Raw genomic sequence first — 13,223 nt, forward strand, 5'->3', positions numbered from 1 at the left:
GTTGAACTGCCCCGGAGAAATTACTTTCCACGGAGGGGAAGCGTCTCCTTTTTTCCATCGCAATTGATTAATGTCGGGACACACGGAGGCTGGGCAAAGGTTACAGTGAAATCTGGAAAAGCCTTGACCTACAAATTAACACAGCGGCGCTCGGTCTAAATTTAACACATCTGATTAAAATCCCATGTCTGGTTAAGAGGCGTCCCTGATTGTGCTTCCTAGTCTGAGTACACTTCAGATCGGCTTGTTTTCTACCTGCGCATCTTGAATTGTGCGTAATTAACAGGTTGCAGCTCTTTCTCCATTTCACAGTGTGAGCACTCAACCTGCTGTGCAAAATTGTAATCTCTCCTCTTTGACCACATCGAAAGGGATGTGAAATGTAGTGCACTTGACGGGTGAAATTGTTTTACGGCTACTAGAGAGGAGGTCGATGGGTAAAAATGCATTTAGGTGAAAGCCACGCCGGTGGAAAAGCTATCTCACCTCTGATTGCTGTCTTACTCTCAACCTGCACTTATGAATCTTCACAAAACGACCTTATCATACTCTCAGAACAGATTGTTATCCTACCTGGCATGTCAGGATGGAAATGGAATTGAAATGGGCTCAGAACAGAGAACAGAAGGCATTGCTACCTCAAACACCTTTTTTAAAATTGGCTGTAGACGGAGCCGTATGTGTTCAAATAGGGATGTTCTTAATGTCAATGTGAATGTGTGATTTAAATGATAGTTTAGGTGTGCCATGCGCTCGCTGAGTTTACCGATCAAATCCCCTCAGAGGATTAGATATCTAGCTCTCATGTAAACTCCAATTCCAGAGTCCCTTAGAATTTTGGACGATTCTGCACTTCACCGTTCAAGTTCATTGACTTTACCTTCAGTGCTGTTGAAGGAAGTTGTGTGGCCTTAATGTAGTGAGGGTGGGGAGTTCGTAGTGGTGTAGCATGTCAGACCTGCATTTAACCTGCAATCTTTTCCTCACCTGCCAAATGTTCTACAGTGAGGCGTAGATTTGTTTTCTACCCTCAACCTTTGATTGTCCTATCCCTAATCTTTCCTGACTGAAGCCATATTGTAGCTGCGGTTGAGATGTTGTATAAAGCTAAAATTTAAAGGATGTTGGGACTAGATTTGAATAATTTGTCCTTAAACATAATCAAGTTTTGCAGGGTCGTCCTGAATTGACGTTTCTGTCTGTCTTTGATTGAAACTCCAGTATTTCCAAGCAGTGTCTATGACTTCAGTGCCACAAGAAGTTGATAGTCTTAAAAACTAGAGAAGTTTTTGTTTTTTTGTTTGTTTTTTAAGAAAACTTCATCATGCAATATGATTTTTTCTTTTTATTAGAGGTTAATAACATTCAGACCTGACAGCTGCACACTAGCTAGTATATGCATGCAAAAATATGCATCAAAGGTTTGTGAAATCAGTTCGAGGCATCCTGAATTAAGGTGCTGTGTGGCGAGTGTACAGAATTCACTCCTGGGAGATGTTAAGCGGAGTTTGATGTCAGTCTTGCTGTGGACTCTCCTTCATCCTACAAAGCTCGTCCTGCAATCAAAGCCCAAACTGGCCCAGTTCCAATCCCGGCATGCAAATCAGACTACCAAAACGGAAAAAGTGAAATGAAACGCAACAAGAGAAAAAAACAAGCCCGCTGGTCACACGAAGAAGAGCCAAACAGTGCCTGAAAGTCTTGGTTGTTTATGACGATCTGCTCCCTACCTAATTGCTATGTCTGGACGGAGAGTCGCCTTGTTTGTCCCTCCGCGTGGCGCTGATTGCATGCTTTGGCTCCTTCTAGAGCGGTTCAGCCCAGTTCTGAGGCTCTGCACGTCTGCTCGGGCACTCCCCAGCGTGTTCCTCTCCCAAGCCAACTGGAGAAACCCCCGGCAGAACTGTCACTGCCGGTCCTGTTATTACCAACAAGCCTCATCTGTCCTGGACGCTGATAATACAACCGTCGCCGCCAATGTTCATTCAGCTTTGGAGAACGGAGCTGGATGCACTTCTGTAATAACTGAGCATTGGCTTGGATTGCATATCATTTGATAGGAAAATTACAACACTTAAATCAAAGACTTTTGTCTCGAAACTGATTCTTCTTCTTTGAAGAATGGGTGAAGCTAACTTGATGGGGAAGTTAAGCAGTGTGGTTTTGGGGGTGTCCAGATGCCATTAAGAAGGAAGCTGTTTTTAGTGAGCCCCAGCTGGTGCAGAGGCTGCCTCCTCTCTGATGGTAGGCTGCTGCTCCCTGGCTCTCCCCCGAGACTCGTTCCGGGGAATAATGGCGAGAGGAGGAGAAAGAAGGTCCTCTAACGGAGATTAATTAGGGTTTTTGTATTCTGCCAGGCACAATAGCAAATGCAGCTCCAGCTAAATTACTTATTGTTTTATTCTTAATGTCCGCTCTAAATATGTTGCAGGAGAGAAATTGAATGTTTTTGTCTCACTGTTGCACGGGGTCTTTGTTTTGATGGCCCGTCCTTGGTCGATAATGACACCGAGACAATGGCGAAGGATTTGGCAGAGTGAGGTTCTTCACAGCGTAACAGTGATCTCCTCTCATTCTTGTTCTGTCTTGTCAGGTCCATAATGCCTTCATGCAAATGCAGCTCACTCTTTTGTGGAGTTCGACTGCCGTGCATGGATAAGACGGATCATTTTAAAAAAGTCATAAAGTGTTCACCTTCGTGATCGTCTCAGTTCGGAGGCTTTGGAAGTCCCTCTGCTTCACCTGGACAGCAAGTGTTTATGGCGCTGAGTGTGCTTGTTCAGATGAGAAAGGAGAAGGCCGGCCACTTAAAATATGAGACGAGAGAACACCCACCGACTGAAGGACGTCAGAAATTTAATCAGAATTTAAATCACATCAGCAAAAGATGGGATTTGCTGTTGCGGAGGGAGCGGGCACCACATTGCGAAAATAAGCTAATTGCTTTGGAGCCATTCACAACTATGCGTGTGCGGTGTTTGGCAAGGTTACGAGGTTAAGGAGAAACCCCATTATATGATTAGGCGACCAAACCGAACAGCAAATTAGGACGTCTGATCAATTCGTGAATTAATTCCCGAGTGCGAGAGACTGCGATTTTTCAATTTAGCAAGTTTGTGGGGTTACGAAAATGTCCCGCCGTCCGAGCAAACAGGTTAGCCATCACCATAAACAGGATTAAGACGGCACACTGCGCCGTCATGATGGAGGACATATTTGCATAAAGGATCTTTTCTGTGTCTTGAGTGTGCATGGTTTGAACAATTAAGGCTAATGGTAGGTGACTCACGTGTTGTATAATGGGTTTGTAGCTAGCAAATGGGCCATTATATGACCCATTTATTGCGGCGGAGCGCCAATAGTGCGTACTGCATATTAAGATGACATATTAAGCCATTAAGAATTGCTGTTGATTGACACGCAGCAACAAAGGATGCTTCCAGGGAACATAATAAGGGTCAGTTGTTCCACCTGACTGAAGTGACGGGTCTGTGACGTGTTCCGCATGATGGATGGTTTTTGGGTGAACCTGTTTGACTCCGTCAAAGAAACGTGGCAGGTCCTTCATATAGAGAGTCCAAACTTATTCAGTGTTATTTTATCAGGCTCCTTTCATGTTTCAAAGGACACAGAAAAGGTTCTGGAAAATTGAGTGGAGGCCGCGGCTGTTCACATTAGCAGCCTAACCCTCACAGTGAGAGCATTTTTGATTGGTAGCAGACAGTGAGAATAGCCCTGTCTTCATTGACATTTCCGAAGCGGCGCCCGTGCTTTCCTGCGGCGGTGACCTCTGTGAATTTTATTAGCAAATGAGACCTGGAGGGTTTGGGTTTAAAGAGCGCCCCTTCATTCTGATTCCCCCCCCCCACATAATGATTTTCACAGAGTTCAGGACCTGAATGGAGGAGAAATAATGAGCGCAAGTCATTATTGCAAATTATATCCTGTGCTCACACCATCACTCAACCGATAATTAATCTAAATACCTTCAACCTATAGACTTTGATGATTACGATTAGACACTACCTTATTTGTGCAAACTAAACGATATCAGACCGTTTTCCCATTAAGAAGACTTTCCTATCTTTTTAAGAACCATGGATTAAAAAGGAGATATACAAATGCAGCCGCTCGAGCAATTTGCTTGGGACCCTTTGCAACACCATACATCATTGTCCTTTTGTCTTTTTAAAGTCGTGGTTCAAGGGTTTTACATTTATGCCGTCAAACAAGGAAGAATAAATTCGACAGAAGAGGGTTAGAAAAGGATTCTTCTGACAATTGTCTGTCTACTTCACCAACCCTGTATTTTACAATGATTTGAAAAAGAGACTCTAAATACGTGAGGAAATCGATGCGGTCGTGTCACTTCGTTGAAATTCTGAATAGCTGTCATTTGTAACTGTTTGATTATTTCAGAAAAGCAGAAATTCATCCTGTCCAATGCTTTTTTAGACTATCGGCAAATTACAGTCGTTACTTTTTTGCCATCAAACTAAACTAATTAAAAAATGTCCTTAGTGGCTACCAGTTTTCCACTCGCTTCGTCTCTTAGCAGAAGGAACTTTTCTGACCATATGGAGCAACACAAGCTGTGTCCAACTACTAACTGCTCTGGCAGTTGAGTGAGCTGTCGGGGTAAAGGATTAACCTGATGCAAGCCTTCCCCTGGAGTCCAAGGTTCTGTCTGTACTGCTCATAATACCATGAAACCACCAAGTCTGTTATTTTGGATTACTTATGTCCTGCTGAACCTGAACATTTGTGGGTTCACACTTGCAGGAAAAGACTAAATTTGAGTAGAAGGCACTTGTTAGATTGCAAACAACCTCCCTAATGCTGACCAGATATTCAACTTCCTCATGATGGTTTAGAGAAATCTACTGGAACTGGGCAAAGGAATAAATTGAGCCACAATCAAGTGTCAACCAACAGTGACGTCACCCATTGGTTTGTGAACGGCGATACTACGTCCCGTCCACCAATAGCAGCAACCTGACTGCACCTCAGGTCTGTCAATCACACAGACACGCCCCCCAAAACAAAGCTTTTTGAAGCTTTTTTTTTTTAATAATTATGACGGGATTATTTTCAGATGGAACGCCAGGAAACTTATAAGTAGGAACGACTTTAGCTAGCTAAACCGAAATAACTCTTTAATACATTTGATTGACTTTTGAATTGAGAATTGAATTTTATAAGACAAGTTGAATGGAAGTCTATAGCGCCGGAGGCTTTTTGAAGCCAACCTCTTGTGGTATTACAGCTTAAGGCGCTTTTCGCATCGGCCTAATTGTTTTTTAGACTATGGCCAAAATCAAAACTGAACAAATTTTGAGACACCTTTGAATTTATGGCTACTGCCAATAAATTGCCTGATAATCATTGTATTAATAAGTGATATATGGGTAGATAAATGTGTGGTTTTTTTTTTTTAAATTTTGCAGAAGCTCTTTTTCAGGCCCAGCATCCTTGTTAATAATAACTAAAATATTCCAGAATAAGGAAAGTCGCACATTTCTATTTCAACGTGGTGCCCTTCATTTCCAAAGAACAGCAGCTTCAATGTATGTAGCATCGGCAGCACGAACACTTCATCTTCTGCTCATTCATTTTTCACACCAGACTCCATGTTCTCCATGTTCAGCCATCATTGTAATGGAAGGTGAAGGTGGCCTACATTGGAATAATAATAAATCTGTTCCCCTGAATACCTTCGACAATAGCCGAGCCCTGGCCTTTACGGAGTTGCAGAGACAGGCTTAGAGTGTGCTGAGAGCTCTCTATTTTTAATTGGTCTTGAACACGCCATTGTTAAGGTGCAAGAGATAAAAAAAAAAAAAAAAGGAGGAAGAGGAAGTGAGAGAGAGAGAGAGAGAGAACGAACACCCTGGTGCATCACTAGCACATTAGCACAGCACTAACACAGTGTCATTATAATTTGCTCTTAGTCTCGCTGGCTAATTAGCTTGTCATGGTGCAGCAGGTCCTGCAGAGTATGTGGTCATTAGGCTTGAAGAGCGTAGAAACTGAATGACAATCAGTGTTCTCCTGTCATCTACTTCGCTTCTGTCAGACAGTGACGTAGGCAGAACGACGAGGTGGCATGCTGTCACTTGAAATACTGTATCCTTCCATTTCGTGATGGTCAATAATAAGGAAAAGGAACAAAGTTTCCCTGCCTTGTTGTGTTCGGCTTCACTGGCCCAAATCAGGACAATTTGTAGGTCTCAAAATTTGGTGACGGGAACTTCACAGCCCTGTTGTGACAGTTCTGCTTCCTGCCTGATAGCGAGGAAGAAATTCTCTATTTACATTAGTATTTCTATCTCCTTTAATATTTATGGCTACTGCATTAAGTATTATTAAACAAGAAATGACTTCTTACACATTGTACCTATTGTTTCATTAATATTTTATGAACCTAGCAGTAAAAATTTTTTTTTTTACAAATGCAGCTTGAGGGATCTGATATTTTCATCTCTAATTACCAATAAAGACCAGTGCTGTGCATAAATCTCCCGCGCAACACTGTCACAACAAGGCTGTTTGAAATGAATAGTAAACAGCCTGTTTTAATCATAGTGGAAAGCGATGGTGCCAGCATCTTTGTCTTTGTAACACGAGCTACAACTGAACAATTCATCAACTGATTATTAGTGCTGGTTCACATCACACCAAGGGTTGCTGATGCCTCAAAGGGGGAAAAAAAAAAAAAGAAATAATGTTTTGGGCATCTGAGCAGATGGTTGGATGTTATTAAAGAGACCTTAGAGCTCCCACATAGAGGCACCTGATCGAGGTTGGACAAATAAGTGTCTCAAAGTCGACTCATCTCCTGCCCTTCTTCATGTACTTTACACTACTTTCTGCACAGCCGGAAAAATAATTAGCTTCAACACTGGAATCAGTGAATTTATACATTTTAAAAAGCTTTTCGAGAACAGCAGTAGGCTTTTAACATTAGTAAATCAAAACAATAGGGATCATGCTATGCAGCAAAAATCCATACCTCACATCAGAAAGCCACAATCACAAACAGCTAATCACAACTTTAAAAAGTCCATTTTGTTACAATAAACAGGGAGATGGTATGATGGACCTTTGTATGACACTCGAACTTTAACACACACACACACACACACACACACTCACAGTGAAACCGCAAATAGCAGAGGCAATGTAAGTCACACGTGTTAAAAAAAAAATGAATGCACACACGAATAAAACACTTTCTAAAATCAATTTATTGAAATTATGAATTTATTTTGAAAAAACAAATTCTTTTCTCAACCCTCCATCGCATCATTCATCTAGTTTTCCTCAAGCGATAGTATACTACGTTGTCATGGTGATATCTCAGTTGTCATCATGTGATTTCTTTTTTTTTCTCAGTCGTCAAGGAGACAGTTCTGGCTTTCCGAAGTTCCGAAGTTTCACGCTGAAGTTATGTGATGACAACTTGGATATCTCCATGACAACTGAGCAAGCGCCATCCACTGATGAAGACCATTAGATGCAGCTGAAAGCTCTAGAAAAAGCCAGTGAATGGGCATGGAGTTACAATTTAGTTTTTGTCAGGATCAAAATTACACTTTAATAATTCAGCACGTATTTGTTGATTTGCATTTAATATTTATTATATCATTTATTAATAATCTCTTTACACCAACTCTTTAAACATTATCAGTCAGTTCATTTTTGTCTTGGCCAAATCTGAGCCTCAGTTTATTATTGAAATACAGTGCACTTCCTGGCCCAAACATCAGATCCTCACTTGCTTCATTTGTGACCCACATCGTTCATGTAACACTGGCACATTCATAGTTTCACCACAGTGCTGGATGGATATGCAACCTCTCATCAGTTATCATCCTCCTGTTGACCCAAAACACGTTAAGATCATTTAAAACAACAACTCGCCTGTACCTGACAAACAAAGCCGATGAAGCTGACTCCGTGTCATCACAGCTCACCGCTCTTCCTCCTCCTCCTCCTCCTCCGCCTCCACTCCCGCTCCCCCCATTTCATTGTGTGAACATGACAGAACCCCCCCCCCACACTCATTATCTGAAGCTGGAGGCAGATGGAATTGGTGAGCGTTACAAGAGCAGCACAACAAGACAAGTGGGCAAGCTCGAGTCATTGATGGAACAAATAGGGTTTCGTGAGAGGCTGTTTGGCTGACACACTAGGGGACCAAGGCTGCTGATTTAGTTGACTTTATTCACCCTTTTTTTAAACGCCACATCTGAGTGAATCACCGCATGTTAAATTTAACGACAGAGATTCACCTTCACTGCAGCTCTGCCTCGCATGCGGCGGTGCAGAGCTGTCTGCTTACAGGTTGTTTGCCTCACCTCTAAGCAAAATGTGCCTCCCAATCATAGGCACGCTACCAAAAAAAGATATTTTAATATATACTGTGTCTCTTTTGGCCGTGTTTCAAATGCTGTTATGATTTGTGCCATCTCATTACCAAGCCAAGCTAAATACGATGATGACAAATAGGATGTGTTCTGCATCTCCTTGAAAGTTTGCCAATATCATAATTCTCACTTGTGTTTTATTGGCAAGAGGGTAGAGAATTAGATTAACCTTTAATATTGAACCACAGCGATAAAATCTAAATGGGGCTTTCTTGGCAAATAGATTTTAGCTTATTGATTTCTCATCATTTCCTTTCTCCCTGTCATTGAGGAAAAACACTCTTCTCAAATATCCCGTATCCTTTTTTTTTTGGAGGGGGGGGGGGGGGGGGGGATATGCCTTTGTGTTTTGATGAACGGTAATTATTGGAGAGTTTCTATCAATCCAAAGATAAGAGCATTTTCTCATCAAAGGTCACGAGCTAGAATCATCGCTGCTAATAGAAAAGTTCTCGGAACAGTTTTTTACCTGCTCTCTGCATACTTTTATGAGATTATTCCTTTTTATTTGGTCGCTGTTAGACCTCAGAATTTCCGCTAATATTCTGATTCTCTGATCGCTTTGTTTTGTTTCTAACGGTTTGCCTTTAAACATCAAGACATCAAAGTTGTGTTGCCAGAGAAAACACAGGCTCGCGTACAATAACTAACATGAACACAATTATTCTACCTAAAGCACTACGAAGTTGTTCCGAGTCTTATGTAACTTATAAAACAACAGGATTGGAGTACTCCCAGAATAATAACATGTTAGTTATGTTATGTGAATTAAAAAAAAAAAATGTTTTTGTCCGAATCTCACCGTTTAAAATCGGCACAATTAAATTTTCACAATGTACTCGGGGTTGGAAAAAGGTTTTGTCAGCCGGTGGTGGATCCTCACACGTCAACTTTCAAAACATGCAAATGTTTAGACACTTGTAATAGACCACATTGTGTCGCCTGTAAAATAACGGTAAGAGTCAATACCAAACACTAATATCACAGCGGAGCTTTTGAGTAAAATGCAATGAAAATATGCTCACGTGACGCAGGTAAAACTGAAGTTTACCTTTTTAAAATTTTGTCTGTTAGCAGGTAACATCAAACACAAAGTATAGCTGAGTTTCCAGTAAATGTCATTAGTTTTGGCCAGAAAGTATTTTAACCTGTTGATGGTCACAGATGGGAAAGTCAAGCAGTTACAGGGATACATCATCTGGGAACCATGAATGTTTGTGCCGACATTTATTGCGATTCATCCAGTAGTTGTTTGAACCAGCTGACCAACACTGGCTAAAAAGGATAAATCACCAGTTTTATCAACTCTTTAACAAAAGATTTTCAAATAATATTTTTGTAAAGAGTTTTGTATTTTATTTTGGCATCCTATCATTCCACGTAGATGGGTTTTCAGTTGTACACGTATACTGTAAGTCACTGCAAGAGTTAATACTATTTTGCAGGACTTCTTACTCTGAAAGTGTATTTCCCTCACGGTGTTTGAACCGGTGGTTGGATGAGCCCCGTTCAACACAATATTTTGCCTCTCGTTGCAGGTTCAGCCTTTATGATGGTGAACACGTCCGGACGCTTTGCAGGACAGAAGGCCTTACTGCTGACGCCCCAGCTGAAGGAGAACGACACCCACTGCGTCATCTTTAACTACTACATAGGAGGCCGAGACAACAGCCACCCGGGTCACCTGAACGTCTATATCAAAGAGAACAACAGTCCCATGGGGATGCCCGTTTGGAACGTGTCGGGTGCGGCCTCTCGCTCCTGGGCACAGGTGGAGCTGGCCATCAGCACCTACTGGCCCAACTTCTATCAGGTGAGGACGTGTGGTGGAAATCAAGCCGTCTTTTTGCATAATGTCTCATTACAAATCTGGGTTGCTCATTGTAAGCGGTCTTTGTGGTTGGGCCAAAGTCATAAAGCCTTTTCACTGGGAGGAGCAAGACAAATTTTTTTTTATTTTCGATGGCCTAAACAATTCCACAATAGCCCATTGAAAACACCTAAGATTATTGATTTCTCGGGCTACCTCGGTATCCATGGTAATCTTTTCTCTCTCCTTTCCACCGGAGCCCGTTCGCTTTTTCCAATCCTGAAAACTCATTTTCACTTACCAATGCACATGACTGCCGGCTGGGGCAAGGTGATTTCACACATGCCTGGCTATTAGTCTTCGCCAGGCTTGTTCCACGAATCCAACAAATGTTAATTGATGCAGAGAGACCCCTTAACCTCCCAATGGGAGATGGTCCCTGGGTGAATTATTTCATTATGGCCTGGCAGAGCCGGTCCACGGTCGAGCTGAGGGGAGTCCTCCTGCCTGCTCATCATCGCCACTCTGATAACTTAGTTAACAAGGGATACCGCTGAGCTTTTTGCTGCTGAATGGAGGACGGGAGGTTTAATGAGAGGCACATGGACGAAAGGAAGACAGGAGTGTGTGTGTGTGGGGGGGGCAACAGTTGAGCAGGACAGAATGTGCTGCAGCTTCCAGCAATAGTAACTGCTCGCTGTTGACAGGGAGATGACCCTCGTGTGAGATAATACAAAGCCAGTCCGGTCAAATGTTTTCAGTTTGGCTCACGACGTAAAGCTGAAGGAGTCTGCCTCGCAGCTTGTTGCGTTTGGATTCATCCTGCCTGCCGACATTTGTGGCTGAGAAGTGAGCCAAGTCTGAGCGCTGTCATTGATCTTCGTTTTAAGTTACGAAATGTTTTGATCAGCTTCAGCAAGTTCAGACACTTGAACTGCTGCTTCTGTGTCACAAACCGATTTCCATATTAGTGACATTTTGACATTTTATGTTTCAGCAAATCTCTGGCGTGTAGAAAGGTTGAGTGTTTAGACCCAGAGATACCATATGATGCTTTCCCAGTGTGCTCGGGGAAATTCCCATCATCTGCTGCCTTTCAAACCCCAGTGGAAGCTCTGTCTCTTTGTTCCAGATCCAAATTGACAACACGGGTAAATGTGAGGATGCTAATGATCTTAGCCACAGTCAAGACAAGAGACCAATGCTGGAAATTTTCACTAATTAACAACATGGCGCTAATTATAGGTATCTTTAATTGCATAGTAACATACGCAATTGTCAAAGGGAAGCCACCTGATACTTGGAAATTATTTTTTAATTACCGGTAAGGCTTTTAGTCATCAAGAGCCTTTCAGCCTCTAATAATTACTCTTCTGTCAGGCCATCCCTAAAACTTTTAATTGAGATTGTCATGCATTTCCCAAATTGGGCAAAACACTTCATACGTTTTATATGTTGTGCACATGCCATTAGAAATATGTACTTTGTGCATGAGAAGAAAACCTGTTTTATCCTCGGGCACAGTGAGACAGAAAAACCCAAATGTACTCATCTGTCTTGATTTGAATACAGTAGAGTCCATGGCAGAGCTAATCAATCCCGCTGTAATGTCGTATTTAGCCGTGTCCCTCAGGGATCGCTGGCGCGCTGATGTAGACACTGAACATTGGGTTCACTGTCTGTCTCTCTGACAAATGAGAATGGTGAACTTTCCTGTGACATCAACAGCTTCGTCCCGTGTGAATATTTTCGCTCTGTGGGTCAGGCCCAATTATGCACTGCACTATCATTGATGTTGGAATCAATTATATCACAGCTATTAGGCAGGCTGACTGATGTCTGTTGCACAAACAAAGGATTTCAATTAGAGTGTGGGGGCCAGTTCATTTGTCTGGTGGCGATATATGGAGTGGTTGGCCTTTTAATTTCCTTTAAATTAGCCTGTAATGAGGCCATAATTGGCACCCAAGACATTCACTTTCATATTTCATGAGACAAAAAAAGAAATGTATAATTAGACAGCCTTATCTGAAGGCATCCTGCCTCCCAGATGACAATGGTAACCATCCCCGCCTCCACATTCCTCGGCTACAAAAGGAATCTCAGAGATATATCTGTGTGGAGCTTGCGGGACATAAGTTTCTGGATGGCACCATACATGGAACATTACCATCAATATATATGATTGGCTGTAACATACAGGATTATATTTAGGGGTTAATGGAATGCAAAACATGTGTAGCTGCAGCGTGTGTGGTGTAATGGGTCTCGGCACCACACCCTGGGTTTGGGAAGGGACTGGCATTCTGTTTCCCTTTTTATCACACAGCAGACCAGGGAGTACATAACTCTGGCATCATGCAGGGACACGCCCTCCATCAGAGCTTAGGGCCATTTGTTTTTACCCAAGAACTTGGCCCCTTAAAATAGGGTCATACTAGTCCTACACTGCACAGTTGCACTTGATTCTCACATTTCTCTTTTCAGAGATAGAAACAAACATGTCAGCTTAGTAACGCTAGACACAGAGCAACTGTTGAAGGCAGCAGTTCCTTCTCGTGGAAGAGATGCCGTTTTAATTTTGTATTAAAGTGAAATATGATATGTTCACATTTACCTCCAGTGGCATGCATTTTCAGGGTTTTTAGGTTTTTACTTTCCACCCGAATCCACAGTTTTCATCGGGACTATTTATTCAATAGAAATCAGTGCCAATGAAAACTGTGGTAAATCCAGAGTAATAGGACCCGAGATGTTTGTAAATTTAAACTTTAACCTGTAGTTATAATCTGAGCAGAGTGTTACTGGAGATTGTCACAAAGTTTAAACGCAAACTAGCTCTTACAAAAAGATCACAGTAGTTGTTGCTAAAAATTTACACTCAGTAACTCACAAGAGAGTAATAGTTTCAATACCTACGGTATGTAAGCCAGCTGCCCACATGCCAACATATCATCTGTTTAGACTGAAGAGTAAAACAAGAA

General features: G+C 42.1%; 1 protein-coding gene across 4 annotated transcripts in view; it reads left to right on the forward strand.

Annotated features, from left to right (window-relative positions):
- LOC138203184 (receptor-type tyrosine-protein phosphatase mu-like) overlaps window positions 1-13,223 on the forward strand; it is a 159,714-nt gene that overhangs the window by 38,308 nt on the left and 108,183 nt on the right. For all 4 annotated transcript variants that reach the window (XM_069157890.1, XM_069157889.1, XM_069157891.1 and 1 more), the window contains exon 3: window positions 9,968-10,242. In XM_069157890.1, the coding sequence (XP_069013991.1) occupies window positions 9,968-10,242 (275 nt within the window). The remainder of the gene's footprint in view (window positions 1-9,967; window positions 10,243-13,223) is intronic.

Source organism: Embiotoca jacksoni, unplaced genomic scaffold (assembly GCF_022577435.1).
Source record: "Embiotoca jacksoni isolate LCO1_2020_lvr unplaced genomic scaffold, fEmbJac1.0.p SCAF_22, whole genome shotgun sequence".
Classification (NCBI taxonomy): domain Eukaryota; kingdom Metazoa; phylum Chordata; class Actinopteri; family Embiotocidae; genus Embiotoca; species Embiotoca jacksoni.